This window comes from Suricata suricatta, chromosome 15 (assembly GCF_006229205.1).
Source record: "Suricata suricatta isolate VVHF042 chromosome 15, meerkat_22Aug2017_6uvM2_HiC, whole genome shotgun sequence".
NCBI classification, from domain to species: Eukaryota; Metazoa; Chordata; class Mammalia; order Carnivora; family Herpestidae; genus Suricata; species Suricata suricatta.
The window spans coordinates 28,535,122-28,556,079 of NC_043714.1; the positions used below are offsets into that span (position 1 = coordinate 28,535,122).

Below are 20,958 nucleotides of genomic sequence, written 5' to 3' on the forward strand. Positions count from 1 at the left end.
TATTTTCTCATTTCCCTTACGACTGGCACACAGCTAGTACCAGCTTAGAGGTAGAGAAGTTATTCATAGATACCACCAGTGTCTTACTTAAGGCATTAGGGTTTGACTTTCAGAACCAGCTGAGAGGGACTGGTACAGGTACTGTGAGAGAGAATTAATCTAGTCTTTGGTGGTGCTGCTGGTGGTGGTGTGTGAGGAGGTGGGTCAGGAAATCCAGTTGCCTGAGGAAGTGAAGTTTTTAACTGAAATCTGAAGGACATATAGGTTGTTATCTAGGCCGTGGCTGGGTTGGATAACAGTGTGAAACATTGTCTTTCCAAGGAACAGGATATTTGAAGGCCCTAAAGGACCAAGGGACAATGTGATTTTGGAAAACTAAAAGACCAATATGGTTGAAGAACACTGCGGTTCCAGCTGGCTACGGAAATGTGAGTGTATCTAGGAGACCAGAGGGAAAGCTTCTGCAGTAATTCAGGTGAGAGGTAAGTGCTTAGACCAGGGTGGTGACGGTAGAAATGGAGAAAAGTAGACATATTTGAGTGGGATATAAAATATAAAGGAAGGGATAAGGGCAGGAGGGTTGTATTAAGATAAGTACCAGGTTCTGGGTAAATGATGTTGCTGAACATTGGGATACAAGTCTAGAGAGTAAGTTTTCCCCAGTTGGAGGTCGCTTTGAGATATCTGAAGGAGATGTCAAGGAGACAACTGCATATATGAATCTGGAGTTGAGAGAAGGGGTCTGGCTTGTAGTTGGCTTTCAGAGAGGAAAATGAGGGTGATAGGCAGAGATCTCAGCAAGTAATCATCAAGCCTGGGCAGCACACATTAAAAAGCAAGATGTATATGCATAGTATGTATGTTATGTATAACACAGGTGTTACACATTTTTAAAAAGCCTGACAAAAAAGGGGAGAAAAAGTAAGACAGTATAGTTGTCTTAATTATTTTCCATCCTTATGTGAAAAACTGCTAAAGACAAAGATATAGGTATCTATCTATACAATATGCTATTGTTGCCTCATAAATGTTCTCTACTTATCTCAAAATAGCTCTAATTTATCTGATAATGTAAGTTTCAAAATCAGACACTCAGCTGATAATAAATCATAAAACAATTTTCTTATAAGTATTTTCAGAAGCAAAAAACCCTTAGAGATCCTTTCTCTTCCTTTTTAATGGTTATTTTCACACTTTGCCCTCTTTATAAATTAACCCAACTTCCCAATCTTCATATTCTTGCATTATTCTGGAGAAATATAAAGAATATTACATTCAAAATTATACAGTGTCATATTAACCGAATTCTAATACATGGGCCACTTTGTTTAAATGATTGCTAAAGTACTAAATACTAAAATCAAATTTACAGTTGGGTTGAGTATATGATACATTGAATTTTTAACTTAAAAATTTTATTACAATGAAAAATGTTTTCACTTTCGTAATTTTTTTTTACAAGTGTTAATACAAATCAAATGGCAAATAAAATTTTTTAAATTTAATGTTCATTTATTTTGAGAGATAGAGAGAGCACATGAGTGGGGAAGGGACAGAGAGGAAGAGAGAGAAAGAGAATCCCAAGTAGGCTCTGTACTGTCAGCAGAGCCCAACACAGGGCTTGAACTCACAAACCATGAGATCATGACTTGAGCCAAAATCAAGAGTTGGACACTTAACCGAGTCACCCCGGCATCCCACCAAATAAAATTCTTACTGATAATAAGAAAATTCCAAGTAACGCCGTATTAGGGAGGCCAAGTAATTATATTCCTACCCTATATTGTTGTGCTTGAATTAACAATGGTCCTATATTTGTTCTTTAGTTTAAACAAGTTGTTGGAATGCACTTGTAATCTCTTATTTCAGTTTGTCACATACCAGTTAGCAATGTCCTTGTGAGCCACTAAATTTTGAAGAAATGCTTGTAATCCTAATTGTCTATCTTCTAAAAAATCAGCATTGTAGTTATCTTTGAACCAGCGTTTCGGTGGAAGTGCTAATCGAAAGCCTGGAAACATCTCTTTTAGCTGAAAAAGAAGAAACAAAGAAAATACAGTGTTCAACTCAATCAGAGCAATTCTACAAAGTCTATCTTGTTAACTACATGAAATAAACTTAAAGAATTAAGTTCAGCTAAGTTTTTCACACCTCAATTGTTTTACTTGTTGATTTTTTACCAGTTGTGTATACACAGGAGTTACAATTGCTCTACATGCTTGCCATCCTCGTAATGTTAGTCATTCTGGTGAGTATGTAGTAGTTGTGGCTTTAATATGCATTTCAACATCACTGACAAATGATGTTAACTATCTTCTCATGTGCTTATTTGGATCTGCATATCTTTGGTGAATTATCTATTTAAATCTTCTAACCTCACCACTTAAAAATATTGGGTTATTTACCATTTGATTATTAAGTTACAAGAGTTTTTTTATATATTCCTGATACAAGTCCTTTGTCAGATATAGGTATGACAAATATTTTCTCTCAGGCTGTGGCCTGACTTTTTCACACATTTTTTTTGATTCTTGCAAGTAAAAGCAGGTGATGGGTAGAGTATTTCTGTTATCTAGAACACTGACATAGTATTTATTAATTTTAAGTGCCCAACTTAGAATATCAAGGAGATATTTACAAATTTAAATTCCTACTAACATCTTTAAAATTTATTAATTTTAAGTGCCCAACTTGGAATATCAAGTAGATATTTACCAAATTAAATTAAATTCCTACTAACATCTTTAAAATCTTGAGTTATCTAACCTCAACTTGCTTAAGATAAAAAATATCATAGCAATATAAAGCTGCATCTAGAGAAAAGAGAAGTAAACATTAAATAATAGTTGAACCCTGAAAAGAAAAATAGCAAGTCATAAAGGATTAAATAGCTCTAAATAGGAACTGTTAGAAATTAGTCTTCATGGAGAGACTCTTGAATACTGAGAACAAACTGAGGGCTGATGAGGGTAGGAGAGAGGGAAAAGGGAGTGATGAGCATGGAGGAGGGCACTTGTTGGGATAAGCATTGGGTGTTATATTGAAACCAACTTGAAAATAAACTAAATTAAAAACAAAACAAAACAAAACAAAATAGTTCTTAATTTTCTTTTGAGTATTTTGTGATATAAATGTTTTCTAAGTTTACTGCTCCTTTACATTTCTTTTGTGGTTTGCCTTGTTCACATCATTTTTAGCATTTTCTACTTCTGGTTAACTTTGTTATTTATTTTTAAGAGTTTTTAATATATCGAGGGTTACTATTATTATTCTGTTTCATAAATGCTGTAGGCAGAATTCTAGATGATCCTGTGGCCTTTGTCGAAGATGTTGCTTCTGTGATTTTGTTATGTTATAACAAAAGAGATTATGCAGATGTAATTAGGATTACTCTTTAATTGGCCTTAAAATGGGAAGATTATCTGGGTAAGCCTAATCTTACCATTTGTGTCCTTTAAAAGTACAATTTTATTCCTGACTGACTGCAGAAGAGAAAGTCAGAGACCTATTAAAGGACCTGACTGGGTATTGCTGACTTTAAAGGTGGAGGGGCCAGGTACAAGGGCTGGACAGCACTCTTTATGAGTTAAGAACACCTCTGCCTGACAACCAGCAAGGAAATAGGGAGCTTGGTCCTATAACTATAAGAAACTGAACTCGGCTAACAGCCTGATTGAGCCTGGAAGCTGAGACTTTCTTAGAGCCTACAGATAAGAGCCCAGTCTAGCCAACAGCTTGATCTTGACCTTGTCTGACCCTAAGTGGCAAAGCCAGCTGAGCCCACCTAAATCACTAGATAATAAAAAGGTATGTTTTAGGTAATAAAGTTTGTGGTGATTTGTTAAACAGTAATAGAAAACTAATACAATATGGTAGAAATATATCTTTTTTTGTTCATTCTCTTATTGTCACGCAGTTTAGGAAATCTTATACACATACATCTTTTTCAAATTAATAAGATTATATAATCATTTATATTTCTGTTAGCAATTTTAAGGTTTTCACATTTTTATACTAAAAATAATTTTTGTTTCCAAATAAAGGAAGTTGTGTGTAGAGTGGGTTTTTAGGCTATTAAAATGAAGTGAGAGAGTTAATTTTCTTAGGAACTAGCAAAGATTTGACTTCACTCAAGCAACTCACAAGGCGGAAAAACCACAAATTTAAAAGAACTGTAAGAGATAATAATGCAAAACTGAAAAGTCCCTCTTAAATTTATTAAAGTACTTACTTTATCATTAAGCCTAGAGAAGTCAGTGTATCTTCTAAAAACTACCCAGCTTTCTTCCGGGGTTTTCTTTACTAGTATTTTATATACCTATGCAGAGAAAGAGACACAGAGAGAGAGAGACTGAAAAAAAAAGTATATAAAGATATTTAAAACTTCAAAACAAGTTTTTAGAACTTTTATTTAAAAACCCAGATCATCACAATTGGTAAGTAAAAAATATTGGAAATTACTTGGACCATCAAATATACAAATAATTAACCTTGGTACCAAAAGTAAGATTTAGGTCTTAAGAAACATGACTATGACAAGTTTGAGACCAACTGTTCTTCTGGCACATACTAATAGTAAGTGAAGTCATCTTTCAAAATATATTTTATGATAAAAAATTCTATAATTGATGACTCAATCATGTTCGAAAAATCGCTACTCTTCCCTTAATACAATTTACAATTTACTTTCTAATTTCAATAACTATTAAGCTAAGTTTTCAAATAAATTTGATGTTGTTCTAATCTACAAGGCTGAAATGCAGCTAAAAAATATCCATATTCAAGTTCACATTTCTATAGTTTTGCACAATTATCTAGACTTTAAATAAGAAAAACTTGGTTGTGGCAAGTCAATATTTTAAAAAGTGTATCATAAGGAAACTTGATTCTATTTTTTGTAAGTATAATTTTAGAATTTCTGAGGAAGTACTATTTTTAACAGAATCTCAGGGAAACTGCTCCTGATAGTTTTGGTACAGTATTTTGGGCTAAACCAAATACACAGTACATGCGAAGTCCTCAATGGCCGTCTACTGAATGAGTGAAAGCCCCTTAACAAGGAGTAACGTTTTCTCTGAAGTCAGCTGTGGAATAACATTCAGCTGGAGCTCCCGAGCTGCATTGTAGCCACATGTGGCTACGGAACCCATGAGCTATGACAAGTCCCAAATGACAGCTGCTGTGAGTGTAAAATACACACCAGATTTCAAAGACTTAGAATAAAAAAAAAAGATGTAAAAATACCTCATTAAAATGATCTTATGTTAAGTAAAATATATTATAAATATAATTTCATCTGCTTCTTTTTACTTCTTTAAACATGGCTATTAGGAAATTTTAAATTACAAATATGACTCACATTGGTGGCTCAGAGTCCTCCCGGATGCTGTAAAGAAGACATTATTTAGGGGTAGATCATCCTTATCATTTGATTTTTCTCCCTTACAGACTTCTCTTTCAGTTTTTAAGGTGGCGGGGGGGGGGGGGGGGGGGGGGGGGGGGGGGGGGGGGGGGGGGGGGGGGGGGGGGGGGGGGGTCAGCAAGTGTTAGGGTTGAACTGTTTAGCTTCAAAGTAAAAACAAATAATTCTATTTTGTAATATATAAGAATGAGGAAGATTATTTGGATACCCTTTAAGGTCTGCAGAAAGTTCTGATCCAAGATAGTTGCAAAGGAGATACTAATGAAACATTTTTTTAGGAGTTCCATATCAAAACAAAAGGGATAATGACTTTAAAACTTCTGAGTATGAATGACTGATGAATGATAAAAGTCAATTTCATATGGTAATAAGGCTTATCCACACATAATCCATATTGCCTTTATTTTCCTGTTGTAAAAAATGAACCCTCCTTTTTAATGTGCTCCCCACAGTGGCCACTGAGCACTCCTGCTTCTCCAGGAAAGAGCAAGTACAGATTTTTGTGTTTTGTCTTCTCTAGAAAGCTCTCCTATGTTTCTATTTGTTTAAGTAGTGCTTTCAATGAAAACTTTATGGACACTACTTACTGATCATTCCCTCCTCTATGTTTTAACAGCTGTATGGGTTCTACTCTTTTCTGGAAACTTAGCGTACACTACTTTGTAAGTAAATTATGCAGAAGCATATACTTAATTACAAAATAGATACAGAAAAGCACAGAACTCATAAGTATACACTTGACCAATTTTCACAAAATAAACACACTCATATAACTAGTACCAAGCACAAGAAACAAAACATTACAAACTGATGAAATCCAACACTTTCCAATCTGACTCATCATTTCTACTAGTCACTTTTGTTCCTTATTTTTTCAAAATTAAAATTTTTTTCTATTTATTCATTTTAAGAGCAAGCGAGAGAGCAAGCTCACACGCATGAGTCATGTAGGTGCAGAGACAGAGGGAGAGAGAATTCCAAGGAGTTCTGCACTGTCTGCACTGACAGTGCAGAGCCTGATGCGGGGCTCAAACTCACAAACTGAGAGATCATAACATGAGCCTAGATCAGAATTAGATGCTTAGCTGACTGAGGCACTGAGGCACACCTACCTTTGTTCTTAAACACTTTTCAAAGACTTGACGTTCTCTATGTTACAAGATCTTACCAGTCATTCCTAGTACTTGTTATGAGATCAAGTCAAAGAAATGTATTTAGAAAAAATTATCTTACAAACCTAAGACTCCTCTCAAGGTTGTATTTCCAGCTCGGATCTCTTCCCCAAATTCAACTTATACTTATGTACATATACATAATACATATACCTGTGTACACACTAGGTGTACATACACAGACATATACATGACATCTCCATTTTCATGTCTACTAGGTATCCCAAATCTAGCATGTTCAAAACCAAATCCTAGTCTTGCCCTCATAATCTGACATCTAATTAAACGGCAACTCTATTCTTCTCATTGTTTACCCAAAAACTCTTTGGGATCATCTTTGATTTCTCTTTCTCCCACATCTCAAGGCTCTATCTTCAAAATGTACCAGAATCTGATCTTGTTAGGACTTCTAATACCCTGTCCACGCCACCATCGTGTTGTCTACTGTGGCTTATCCAAGGACCTAATAACTCTCACTTTCATTCTTCCCCAACAAAATCTAGTTTCCACTTAGGAGCCAGATGATTCTTTTTTAACAATTAAGTCAGATCACATGACATTTCCTTTAAAACATTTTCAAAGACTTTCATCTTGTACAGAGTAAAATCTAATGGCCTTACAATGGCTACATGCTCTACTTGGTCTGTGTGTCACACTCCCTTGTCTTTACCTGTTATTTCACTTCCTACATCTCTCCCTATGGCTTCTTCTGCTGTCAGCCACCAGGGTCTCTGGTGTGGTCTCACCTGTTGGGAAAGCTCTGTCCCCAGATATTCTCGTGGTTTGCTGCCTCTTAGTGCTAACATCTTTTCTGTCTGGCTATGATTGACACCGTTATTTAAATTGCAACTCCAGTTGTGGGGGAACTTCCTTCACTCTTTTATTTTTCTCTATAGCACTTATCACCATATGACATACCTGCAATTAAAAAAGTTTACTTATCTATCATTTATTTATTCATTCGAGTTGCTGTACCACAATTACCACTCTGGAAGAGTGCATGACACACAATAAGTTCCCCCAAAATGTTAATTAATGAACAAATGAATAGAAATAACTTCACAACTTTTATTTACTTCTTTCCCTCTAAAGTCTTTCAAGACTTTGTGCACTGCTGACTTAAATTTGCCTATGAATTTGTATTTTCACACACATCACCTCAATGAATGTTCATTCCTACATAAGGCAGGCCAAGGTAAGAAAATGAGCTACCACCTTAGTCTAATTTCCTAAAAGAATCAGGTCCATGCAGATTTCCCATCACATCACCAGTATCATGAGAATTTAACTCTAAAGACTGTCTCTCTTCATAAATCATCTCAGTGTTCTGGTGAACATAGATGCAAAAATCCTCAACAAAATATTAACAAACTGCATTCAACAATACATTATAAGGATCATTCACCACAATCAAGTGGAATTTATTCGCGGGATGCAAGAATGGTTCAACATCTACAAATCAATCAACATTACATACCACATCAACAACACATAAGATAAAAATCATATGATCACTTCAGTAGACGCAGAAAAAGCATTTGACAAAATCCAACATCTGTTCATGAAAAAATTCTCAACATTTAGAAAAAAGATATCTCACGTAATAAAGGCCATATATGAAAAACCCACAGTTAACATCATACTTAGTGGTGAAAAACTGAGAGCTTTTCCTCTAAGATCAGGAACAAGACAAGGATATCCACTCTTGCCACTTTAATTCAACACAGTACCGAAAGTCCTAGCCACAGCAATCAGACAAGAAAAATAAGGGGCAAATGTTTTGGTAAAGAAGACTTAAACCATCATTATTTGCAGAGCACATGATACTGTACTCCAACAATACACTATTAGAAATAATAAATGAATTATGTAAAGTTGCAAGATACAAAATTACACAGAAATTGGATGCATTTCTATATACTAATAACAAAGTAGCAGAAAAAGAAATTAAGAAAACAATTCCATTTATATTTGTGCCAAAAAGAATAAAATATCTAAGAATAAACTTAACCAAAGAAGTGAAAGACCTGTACTTTGAAAACTATAAACACTGATGAAAGAAATTGGAGACAACACAAACAAATGGAAAGATATTCCATGCTCATGGACTCGAAGAATAGTGTTAAAATGTCCATCCTACCCAAAGCACTCTACATATTCAGTGCAATCCTTATTGAAATACCATTAGCCATGTTCCATAGAACCAGAAAAATAATCCTAAAATTGGAAGCACTCTTGAGAAAGAAGAACAAAGCTGTAGGTATCTATATTCCCAGATTTCAAGATATATTACAAAGCTATACTAATCAAAACACTATGGTAGTGGCAATAAAATAGACACATAGATCAATGGAATAGACAGCCCAGAAATAAACGCATGCTTATACAGTCAATTAATCTATGACAAAAGAGGCAAGAACATACAACGGGAAAAAGACTGTCTCTTCAATAAATGGTTCTGGGAAAACTAGAAAGCAAAACTGGATCACTTTCTAACACCTTACCCAAAAATAGACTCAAAAGGGATTGAAGACCTAAATGTGAGACCTGAAACAATAAAATAAGAGAATACAGACAGTTAATTTTTTTTTGACATTATGCCTTAGCAACATTTTTCTAGTTATGTCTCCTGAGGCAAGGGAAACAAAAGCAAAAATGAACTATTGGGACTACATAAAAACAAAAAGCTTTTGCAAAGTGAAGGAAATCATCAAAAAAACTAAAAGACAACCTACTGAATGGGAGAAATTATTTGCAAATGATGTATGTGATAAGGGGCTAATATCCAAAATATATAAAGAATTTATACAATTCCATACTGAGAAAACCCACAAGTAATCCAATTAAAAAATGGGCATTATGAGGCACATGGGTGGCTCAGTTGTTTAAATGTCTGACTTTGGCTCAGGTCATGATCTAACTGTTCACGGGTTCAAGCCCTGTGTCAGGCTCTGTGCTGACAGCTCAGAGCCTGGAATGTGCTTTGGATTCTGTGTCTCCCCCTCCCTCTGCAACTCCCCTACTCACACTCTTGTCTCTCAAAAATAAATAATAAACATTAAGAAAAATGGGGAGAAGACCTGAACAGATGTTTTTTCAAAGACATATAGTTGGCAAATAGACACTGAATAGATGTTCAAGTTCATTAACCATCAGGGAGATCCAAGTCAAAACCAGAATGAGATATCACCTTACATCTATCAGAGTGGCTAAAATAAAAATGATAAGAAATAACAAGTGTTGCCAAAGAAGTGGAGAAAAAGGAACCCTTGTGCACTTGCTGGTGGGTATGTAAATTGGTATAGTCACTGTGGAAAACAGTACGGAGGTTCCTCAAAAACTTAAAAATAGAATTACCATAAATATTGGTTATCTACCCAAAGAATAGAATATGAAAACAATAATTCAAAAAGATATATGTACTCCTTTGTTTATTACCGCATTACTATTTATAGTAGCCAAGATATGGAAGCAACCTAAGTGTCCACTAATAGAGGAATGGATAAAAAGATGTGGTGTGTATATAAACACATACACACACATATACAGACACACACACACACGTATACAAAACCGAATGTTCCATAGCCATAAGAAAGGATGAGATCTTGCCAATTTGAAACAACATGGATAAACCTAGAGGGTATTATGCCAAGCAAAATAAGTCAGACTGAGAAAGACAAATAGCATGTGATTTCACTATGTGGAATTTAAAAAACAAAACAAATGAATAAACAAAAAGCAGAATCAGATCTATAAATAGAGAGAACTGATGATTGTTGGAGGAAGGGGGAGTAGAGAAAAGTGCAGAACGGGTAAAGGGAGATATAGGCCTCTGGCTATGGATGAATAAGTCATGGGAAAAAAGGTACAGCATAGGGAAAATAATCAACGATACTGCAATAGTGTCGTGTGGGGACAAAGGGTAGCTTCACGGTGAACACAGCATGATGTACAGAAACACTGAATCACTGTGTTGTACACCTGAAACAAATGTAACATTGTGTGTCAACCATACTCAGATAAAAACTTCTTAAAAATTAAGCATTTCCCTAACAACAACAACAACAAAAATTACAACAATTTTTTTCTGGAAGTCTTTCCATACTGTCATAAGTTTATAGCATGAAATGTTGAAGTAAACATAAAAACTTTATATCAAGAAAATCCAAGAACTATTTCAATTGTAAGTATATTTAGTAAGGTCTCCAGATACAGAAACACACTGACATACGAGACCAAAACAATATAAACTAGCAATTAACAAAAAGAAAACAAAACAAGGTATTAAGAACATCAAACAACATATTTCTAAGAATTTAGAAATAAGTCTAACTAGGGGCACAGTTGGCTGGCTCAGTTGGTAGAGCATGTGACTCTTGATGTTGGGGTTGTGAGTCCAAGCTCTATGTTGGATAAAGCGATTACTTAAAGAGGAAAAAACGCAAAAAAAAAAAAAAAATGAAAGACATCTGCTCTGAAAACTATGAAACATTATGAAAAGAAGTTAAAGACTTCAGTCTATGGATTAGGTTCATAGATGCAGAGACTCAGTATTGTACAGGTGTCAGTTCTCTCTAGTCTACAGACTCAATACAACCCCAGTGCAAAGAGCCAAGGAGAGCCAAGACAGTCTTGAAGAATAAAGCCAGACCACCTAAGATGGCAGGTATCCAGGCCTCTCATAATCCATTAGTAATTAAGGACAATGTGGAATGGTAAATGAAGGAAAAATGGAACACAGAAACAAACCCATAATTTATGGTTGCCTGATTTATGACATAGGCAATAGTGCAAATGTAGTGTCATCTTTTCAATAAAACCCTGATTACTCTATCCCATACGGAGGGGGGAAAAGTCCCTTGACCCTTATCTCACACCAGACAAAAATCAATTCCAGATGGTTTACAGATCTAAATGTGAAAGGTCCACAACAAAGCTTTTTAAAGAAAACATAAGCCAACATCTTTGTAAGCTGGGAGTAGGTAGATTTTAAAAAGTGCTGGAGCACTTGGGTGGCTCAGCTGGTTAAGCGTCCGACTTTAGCTCAGGTCATGATCTTATGGTTCACGAGTTCAAGCCCAATGTGGGGCTGAGCCTGGAGCCTGCTTCAGATTCTGTGTCTCCCTCTCTCTCTGCCCCTCCCTTACCTGTGCTCTGTCTCTCTCACTCTCAAAAAAAGAAAAAAAAACATTAAATAAAAAGAGTTAAAAAAAGGTTAACTGTAAAAGACCAAATTAATCAATATTAAAATATTTATATTTGTATAATACATATAGAGTATATTAAAATGATGAACTTTTGTTTATCTAATGCATCATTAAGAAAGTGAAATTTTAAGCCACAGAGTAAGAGATATCACAGTGCATGCTGTAAGAGAAAACTTATGTTCAAAATGCAGAGAAAACTATAAATGAAGTGAAAAAAAACTTTCCCAAAGGAAAAGGAATAAAGGTCTTAAACAGACACTTCGTAACAGAAGTGTTTTGGTCATTCATCCGATGGCCAAAAAAGTCTTCAATTTAATTAGCCATTTAAAATATGCAAATTAAAAACACATGTGATATTCCAGAATAGGTAAAATGAAAAAGATGAAAACTACCACACACTGGGAGAGTGTGGAGTAACTGGAACTCTCATACTCTGCTTAAAGGAGTATAAATTAGTACAGCCACTCTGGCACACTGTTCATCAGTATCTTCTAAGGCTAGGCATATAATCCAGCAGTTTTACTCCTGGGAAGATACCAAAGAAATGTGCATAGGTGTTTACTGAGTGACAAGTACCAAAAGGTTCATTGCAGTAGCATTTGTAAGAGCTCAAACTGGAAATTCTACAAATGCTTCAACAGTAGAATGGTTTAATAAATAGTAGTATATTCACAAAAAGGAATACTATCAGTAACAAAAATGAGCTACCTATAATTACCTGTAAGATTAAGGATAAAGCTTACAAACACAATGCTGAAGAGACCACACCTCAAAGAGTACATACTCTGCAATTCCATTTACATAAGGTGCAAAGATGGGCTAAATTAATGCAGGCTATCAGGAGAGTGGGTATTGACTGACAGAATGGGGGGGATGCATTCAGATGCTGGTAATGTTCTATTTCTTAATCTGTGAGCTAGTTTCACAGAAATTTCTGATTTGTGAAAATTCATTCAAATACAACAAAGGTATACAACTACAGTATAACAGAATTTAGAGTTGTAAAAAACACTTGAATTTTATATTCAAGATATTACAAGTATAGGTAACAATTTAATGCAGGTTTAGAATGCAGGTTGGTCAATTTTACACTTTCTGCTGATGTACAGCCGAAGTTAATACTCACGGTAAATTTAGCTCTTTCTTCCATCACCTCATAACCCAGTATAGTAGGTGTAGAAGGCCTATCTTCCAAATATGCTGTTTCAGGATTTTGTTCTTCACTTTCTCTAGGTCTAGCAGAATACTCGATGGAAGAATCTGCACCTGTAAATTTGGTCCTAATGAGGGGACTGCTACAGACAGATGAAGTACTATCCACTGGATCAGGTACACTTGTCTGTTTAAAATTACCCATACTTGAGTCCTCTAACTGGCCTTTGGAAGAGCTGGAGCTTGTTGAGATACTCCCAAACGAAGAACTTCTTTGGTTTCTGCTGGTTGTAAAACTGGAAGCAGAGTTCCCTATGGGCATGGGAACTGGGACATATGGAGTCGCCATCTTCTTTTAGCCTTTGCAACAAACCTACTCACTGCTGAGTCCAAACAGTTAGAGAACAAGTAATATGAAATCCATTATTTTCTTCTTAGGAATTCACTATCTAAAAATGAGAAGAACATATTGAAAGGTTAGGTTTTAATTTGGAACATTATCCAAAAAACAAAAAAACAAAAAACCAACCCAGAGTGTTTATATCCATTTCTTTTGATTTTGGGACACTCCATTACTTTATTTGGAATGAAAACATGCCCCAAACTTCTTTCTTTAATCCCAAAATATCATCTCTAAGGACTCGCATTTGCAAGGTAAAGAGAGTAAAACTACTCCAGTCTTTTTTCTTGACCTTCATATAGCATGTTCTTTTTAATCTTCACTTCATTTCCTTGTGATAGATTTTTGTAATGTTCATTTTAACCTGATTTCACCTATGTAGAAGAGTTGGCAACAGGAAGAGTGGTTAAAGCCTTTTCTGAAACTTATTGTCTGTTTATGGTCCTGATAGTTCTACATACAGATAAGGAGGAAAGGAGGGAAGAAAAGAAAGGGAGGAGAGTTATTCACATTTCCTTTTGATTTAATTAGCAAACTCTAAAGAATTACCCAGACTAATAATAGTGAGCCAGAAGCTCAGATGATACAGGGTAAACATCATCTGCTCTTAAAGTAACAGTTTACTAAACACAGGATCAAATGTACTTGAAAACCTCTTGGTCAATTTAATCAAATAAGACCCAATGAATATTACATTTATAACCTGAAATACGGAAAGGCTGAAAGTGAAAATGTTCTTCACAGTTTCCAGATTATCAGTAATCCTGCTATGCTATAAACCGAGGGTACTTAACAAACGTTTACCATTCATACTCAATAATGTCTGTTGTCAAAAGGACCAATATATCTTGTCTCAGAATAATCTCATAATTATACAATGAAGAAAAGGTTTACCACTAAGTTATTAAATAATAAACTAAGAAACTGTAATAACTACAGACCTGTGAAATGGCACGTAACAAAGGGTCTGCCTATCTTAACTACGTCTATGCAACTCTACTGGTTAGAAAGGTAGGAATGGAGCTGCTTGGACTTGGAAAAAATGCTGATGTAAGGTTTTTAATCCAGCACGTGGCCCTGGGCAGCCTTCCTCATCATCAAAGGGTCAAGAAACTTGAACTGCTGATTCACTGGTCCTCGGTTCTGCCCATTGCCCCCCTCTTCTCCCAAAAGTAAATAAAAGTCTGAAATCTTATCCTTTTCAAGGCCCGTGGGATAGCTCTGCCCCTTGCTACTCAACTACCTGAGGCCGCAGGGGGGGAGGAAGGACGCGTATCAATACAACCACTGACATGCAAAGAACTGAGCGCTACCCAAACTTTAAGAAAACGTATTGGGCTCATTAATAGCATGTTCACTTTGCCTTGGCATGGAGAAGCTGCGAGGCTAACACCTTAGTCCTACGCTGGAAAAACCGTAGGCAGGTGGGGTGGCTCGAGCATGAGCAACGAGGTAGGAGAGAGAAGTGGGTGGCGAGAGGAAAGGGGACAAACCCGGGCGCAGCTAGACCTCAGGAGTGCCTTGCCAGGGTGAGAAGGCCACGGGTTTTCGGCTCTATGGGTGGGAAGACAAACTGCTCCCGGGGCTCCCAGGGGACCCAAGACGGTCCCACCCTTCCCGCCCCGCGGGAGGCCAGCCCCTCCAGACTCGCGGTAGAGTCGGCGGTGGCCTGAGGGTGGCCCTGAGGTTCCAGTGGGGCCCCTCCACCCTCCGGTGGAGTCCGCCCGACAACCGCCAGCCAAGGGGGCGCAGGTGTCACTCGCAAGAGCGCCGGAGAAAGCACCCACAGCCTTATCCCTACCTCAGCCCCCTCCGCGATCGCGTAGAGTGCACTTTCCTGTGACGGTTAAAACTGACCCTCCTTAACCGCAGCTTTTCGTCTCCACCCACAGGACCAAGAAGCCTCACGTGACCTTCAGTCCCCCACTTCAAGCAGCAGCTCCCAGCCTCTGCCCGGCTTTACCCGGTCGCTGCCGGGCCCAGGATCCCGGAGAGGTGGAGGGAGGGGCCAAGCCGGACCGCCTCTCCAGGAAGTGACGTCACGCCAAGGGCGCTTTCTCCCTCCTCCTCAGCCCCCTACCCTCGGAGGCGGTAAATAGAATTGTGCGTTCAGCTAGGGCTCTTTGGCAGCTGGATTGGACCTAGTGTTGTGGTAAGAATTCTACCTTTTCTGCCCTAGGTTTATTTTTATAAACTAACTTTGTAAAATGGAGGCTAAAACACCTGGTTTGCCGCTCAGGTGATCTGAAGCTTTCGGTTTTGTGGAGGAACTACCGTCAGCATTGGTCCAGGCTTCTGCTTTGCATCATGGGACTTGTAGTCATTACTAGTTAGGGCTGATTCTAATAGGTTATAGATTGTTTTCTAAAATTAGTATAGCTTTAAGGGATGACAATCGATTGTAAGAGTGGGGACATAGAACATTACACGACAGATTATTCGTCCTATCATTGGCAGGGAATTTTTAGTATTTATTTAATTATACAATCCAGGGGCCAGTTTTATCCCAAATGATACTATATTAGGCTTGTTAGACTTACACATCTAAAGACCTGTAGAGTTATCGGGAAAGCTGTTTTCTGATAGTCAAATGACAAATTGTTTATAATTAGGATTTTACAGTTTGATTTTAAGTTCATCCCTTGATTTCTAAAGTTTTGGAACATTCCCAAGACTGGGAAAAATTGATAGCTGGAATTTCAAAATGACCATAGGAAGATAATATAATTTGCCCTTCTTGTGTGAGGAGGATATAAAAAAAGAATCCTATGGAAACAAGAGACTAAAACATGAAGTCGTTTTCAAGATAGCTTTGGCAGTCTTGGCCCTGAAGTGGCAGTTATATCCATGAGTTCTGTAAGTGAATAAGGGTATAGAGAGAAAAGAAAAAAATGAGCCTTGGAGTATTTCCTTCACTTGCAAACAGGGCTGCAGGTAGAAAGGAAAGATACTTATGATGAGAACAACCTGATAGTCCAGTATCAAAGAAGCCAAGGCAAATTAAACTTTCAAGAAGCAAAGATGTACAAATACCACAGTTATGGGGAGGAAGGATCTGGAAAAGTTTATTGAAACTGTCCATGAAGAATGTCCTTCACAGGTTATTGAAAGGAGCATACAGGATATGAATACCATGTGTTCTTTATCTTACAGGCTATTTGGTATTGATAAATGTCTAGATTTTACTTACAGAAAACAATCTGAACATATTTTTTTAAATAAAACAATTTTTATTTTTGTTATTTTTTTAATGTTTATTTTTGAGAAGGAGCAAGCATGTGGGTGGGGGAGGGGCAGAGAGCGAGGGAGACAGAATCTGAAGCATGCTCTGTGCTGTTAGCTCAGAGCCCTATGCGGGGCTAGAATTCACGAACCATGGGGCTGGAACTCACAGACTGAGATCATGACCTGAGCTGAAACTGGATGCTTAAATGACTGAGCCACCACCGTGCCCCTAAAATAAAATAATTTTTTAAATAGAGGTATAATTTATATATTACCTTCAGGTGTGCAACATAATTAGTTGACACTTGTATATATTGAGAAAATGATCACTACAATAAATCTAGTTAACATCCATCATCATACATAGCTCCAAATCTTTTTTCATGTGACGAGGACTTTTAAGATTTGCTTTCTTAGACACCTTTTAAAAATTTTTTTTAAATGCTTATTTATTTTTGAGAGAGAGACAGAGTGAGATGAATGGGGGAGGGGTTAGAGAGAGACACAGAATCCAAAGTAGGTTCCAGGCTCTGAGCTGTCAGCACAGAGCTCGACATGGGGCTGGAACTCATGAACCATGAGATCATGACCTGAGCTGAAGCTGGATGCTTAACTGACTGAGCCACGTAGGTGCCCCTTAGTAACTTTCAAATATGGAATGCAGCATTAGTTATCATAGTTGCCATACTGTATATTATATTCTCATGACTTATTTACTTTATAACTAGAAATTTATCCCTTTCTGTTTGACTTCTGTCACTTGTCTTGCTCATCTCCACCCCCATCTCTGGCAACCACCAATCCATTCTCTGTATCTATGACCGTTTTGTTTTGTTTTTTAAATTCCATATACCATATGTGAGTGAGATCATATGGTATTTGTCTTTGTCTGACTTATTTCATTTAGCCTAATGCTCCCTAGGTCCATCCATGTTGTCACAAATGGCAAGAGTTCATTCCTTTTTTATGGCTGCATAGTATTCTGTGCATTTTTTTTATCCATTTGTTTGTTGATAGACATTTTGGTATTTACAAATCTTGGCTATTGTAAATAATGCTGCAGTGAACATGGGAGTACATACTTATTGAGTTAGTATATTTATTTACTTTGGATAAATACCCAGAAGTGGATTTGCTGGATTATATGGTAATTCAATTTTTAATTTTTTGAGGAAACTCAATACTGTTTTTTTTAATTAAAAAAAATATTTATTTTAAAGACACTTTCTTTTTTTACAGTTTATTTATTTATTTTGTGTGAGAGAGAGACACACACAGGGGCAGAGAGAAGGAGAGAGAGGGGAGAGAGAGAGGGAAGAGAGAGAGAGAGAGAGAGAGAGAGAGAGGCAGAGAGAAGTAGAGAGAGAATCCAAAGCAGGTTTCCCACTGTCAATGCAGAGCCCAGTGCGGGCCTGAACTTACAAAACCGTAAGATCATAACCAGAGCCAAAAACAAGAGTCTGCTGCTTAACTGACTGAGCTACACAGGGGTGCCCCTATTTCTTTATTCTTGAGAGAGAGTGAGTGTGCATACGTGAGCTCACTGAGGCATGGGGGAGGGGCAGAGAGAGAAGAGGAGAGAGGGTCCAAAGTGGGCTCTGTGCTGACAGGAGAGGGCCTGATGTGGGGCTTGAACTCACATACCATGAGATCATGACCTGAGCTGAAGTTGGATGAAGTTGGATGCTCAACCAACTGAGCCACCCAGGTGCTCCTATCACTTTTTTTTTCCTTAGAGAGAAAGCATGAGTGGGAGAGAGCAGAAGAGGGAAAGAAAGAGACAATGTCAAACAGGCTCCATATTAGGCCTGGAGATTGACACAGGGCTCCATCCCACCATCCCGGGATCATGACCTGAGCTGAAATCAAGAGTCAGATGCTTGGGACACTTGGGTGGCTCAGTTGGTTAAGCATAGAATTCTTGTTTTTGGCTCAGGTCATGATCTCATGGTTTCATTAGTTCCAGCCCCTGTTGGGCTCTGTGCTGACAGTGTGGAGCTTGCTTGGGATTGTCTTTTTCCCTCTTCCTGCCCCTCCCTCAGTCACACTGTCACTTTCTCTGTCTCTTTCAAAAATAAATAAATACACTTAAAAAAAAAAGAAAAATTAAGTCAGATGCTCAACCAACTGAGCTACCCTAGTGCCCCTCCATGCTGTTTTCCACAGTGCCTACACCAATTTACATTCCCACCAGCAGTACTTGAGAGTTCCCTTTTCTTCATATCCTTACTGACGTTTGTCATTTCGTATCTTTTTTTTTTTAATAATGCATGAGTATCATTTAATTTAATTTTAAAATTTAATTTCTATTCTCACTGTGGGGCTTGAACTCAACCTCGAGATCAAGGGTCTCATGCTCTACTGACTGAACCAGCCAGGTGCCACTATGTCTTGTGTTTTTGATAATAGCCATTCTGACAAGTGTGAAGTGGTATTTCATTGTGGTTTTTCTTTAATTTTTTTTGTTTTTATTTTTAAGTTTTAATCTAAATTCCAGTTAGTTAGCAGGCAGTGTAATATTAGTTTCAGGTGTACAATATGGTGATTCAGCACTTCCATACGGCATCCAGTGCTCATCACGAGTGTACTCCTTAATCCCCATCAGCCATTTAACCCATTCCCCCATCGCCTGAACTCATTGTGATTTTGAAGTGCATTTCTATGAGGATTAGTGACAATTGAGTTATTTCTGCATATGCCTGTTGGCCATCTGTGTGTCTTCTTTGGAAAAATGTCTATTCAGATCCTCTGCCCAATTTTTAATTGGATTTGTTGTTATTGTTATTGAGTTGTATGAGTTCTTTATATAGTTTGGACATTAACCACTTAACAGATCTCAAATGATTTGCAAATATTTTCTCTCATTCAGTAGGTTGTCTCTTCATTTTATTGATAATTTCCTTTGCTGTACAGAGAGTTTTTAGTTTGATACAGTCCCACTTGTTTATTTGCCTTATGTTGCCTTTGCTTTTGGGACTGGAGCCAAAAAATCATTGCTTAGCCCCATGTCAAGGAGCTTACCACCTATGTATTTTTTGTTTTTTTTCTTTTTTTTAGTAGTTTTATGGTTTCAGGCTTTACATCCAAGTCTTTAATCCATTTTGAGTTAATTTTTGTGTATGGTGTAAGATAGTGGTCTAGTTTTATTCTTTTACAGGTGGCTCTCTAGTTTTCTCAACAGCATTTATTATAGAGACTATCATTTCCCCATTGTATATTCTTGGTTTCTTTGTGATAAATTAATTGACTGTAGAAACGTGAATTTATTCCTGGGCTCCAGAAAGTGTTTAACAATCAAGAAAGAATGTCCTGTGGTTGTCAGAGTAAAAGTTATATTATCATAGTGCATATGTAATGGCTAGTCACCATGCAATATTTTAGTTAAGTTTGGATGACTGTATATACTATACACAAACAAATTGATTTGTATATATTTTAATTTGCAGAGTAACAGCAACCTGTTTTCCTGCCCATTCTTTATTTTAATTTTATGCAAAATATATACATCTAGCAGAATTTTTTGAGCCTACTAGGAACAATTTTATACAATGTCATATCGGTATTGGTAATGGTGGGGCGAGGGGTGGGCTTAGGGAAAGAGGGAAGAATGGTAAACAAAACAAAACAAAAACAACAGAAAAAAGTATGTGCAATAGGCAAACATCTCTTGAAGTGGCTTCTTAGAGTCCCAAGTTTGCCCCTTCTCTGGAACTCTCTCTGCTATAAGTATGGCCTCTGGTAGCCATCTTTGTAATATGTTAGTCTTACAATAAGTATTATTTGTCAGGTTGATTGTGACTGAGGAGGACCTTTGACCTAAATTGTGCCCAAAGGATGCTCTCTCCTAGCAATTAAAAGAAGTAGGAGGAAGATGCAGACTGGAAGTCACAGAAGATGAAGTCAAAGGAAATTCTATAGTAAGAGGGTCAATGAAGTCCCACTGCTGAGGTCACTGGAATTGATCTGGTCCCCCCCATTCTTGACTTTTACTTGGAGTTCATGAGATACCCTAGAATACTTTGAATAGATTTGCTTTTTGCTTACACCTAGTCAGAGTTGCTTCTTCTGCTTATAACCAAAAGGATAACTAATAGAGCATGTTGGAATGAGGCAAACTAAATATGAATTTTAAAAGTGGATAAAATGCAAAAAATTCTTTCTAAGAGATTTATAATAACTAAAATGATGTAAAAAAGCAACTCCTTTTCAATTATTATTTTGGCATAATCTCATGGCTTCCCTGATTCATGTGTGTTCTTTTCCATAGGCAGTGTTTCTGTGATTTAATATTCAGGATCTATAATCTATTCTATTTTCTCACTGCCATGAAATTGTGAGGGTCCAGAGAAAGCACCACAAGTGACCTATTCTTAAATT

General features: G+C 37.1%; 1 protein-coding gene across 5 annotated transcripts in view; it reads right to left on the reverse strand.

Annotated features, from left to right (window-relative positions):
• Positions 1 to 15,334, reverse strand: part of SNX16 (sorting nexin 16) — a 38,256-nt gene extending 22,922 nt beyond the window's left edge. Inside the window, exons 1-5 of one of the 5 annotated variants that reach the window (XM_029923689.1) lie at positions 15,158 to 15,334; positions 13,158 to 13,405; positions 12,931 to 13,070; positions 4,232 to 4,318; positions 1,882 to 2,030 (exon numbers count right to left, since the gene is read on the reverse strand). In XM_029923689.1, coding sequence (XP_029779549.1) covers positions 1,882 to 2,030; positions 4,232 to 4,318; positions 12,931 to 13,070; positions 13,158 to 13,305 — 524 coding nt within the window. In that variant the 5' untranslated portion in view covers positions 13,306 to 13,405; positions 15,158 to 15,334. Of the gene's footprint in view, positions 1 to 1,881; positions 2,031 to 4,231; positions 4,319 to 12,930; positions 13,406 to 15,157 lie in introns of all 5 variants that reach the window. The other 4 variants (XM_029923687.1, XM_029923686.1, XM_029923688.1 and 1 more) reach the window with 4 other exon arrangements.
• Positions 15,335 to 20,958: the final 5,624 nt, after the last annotated feature.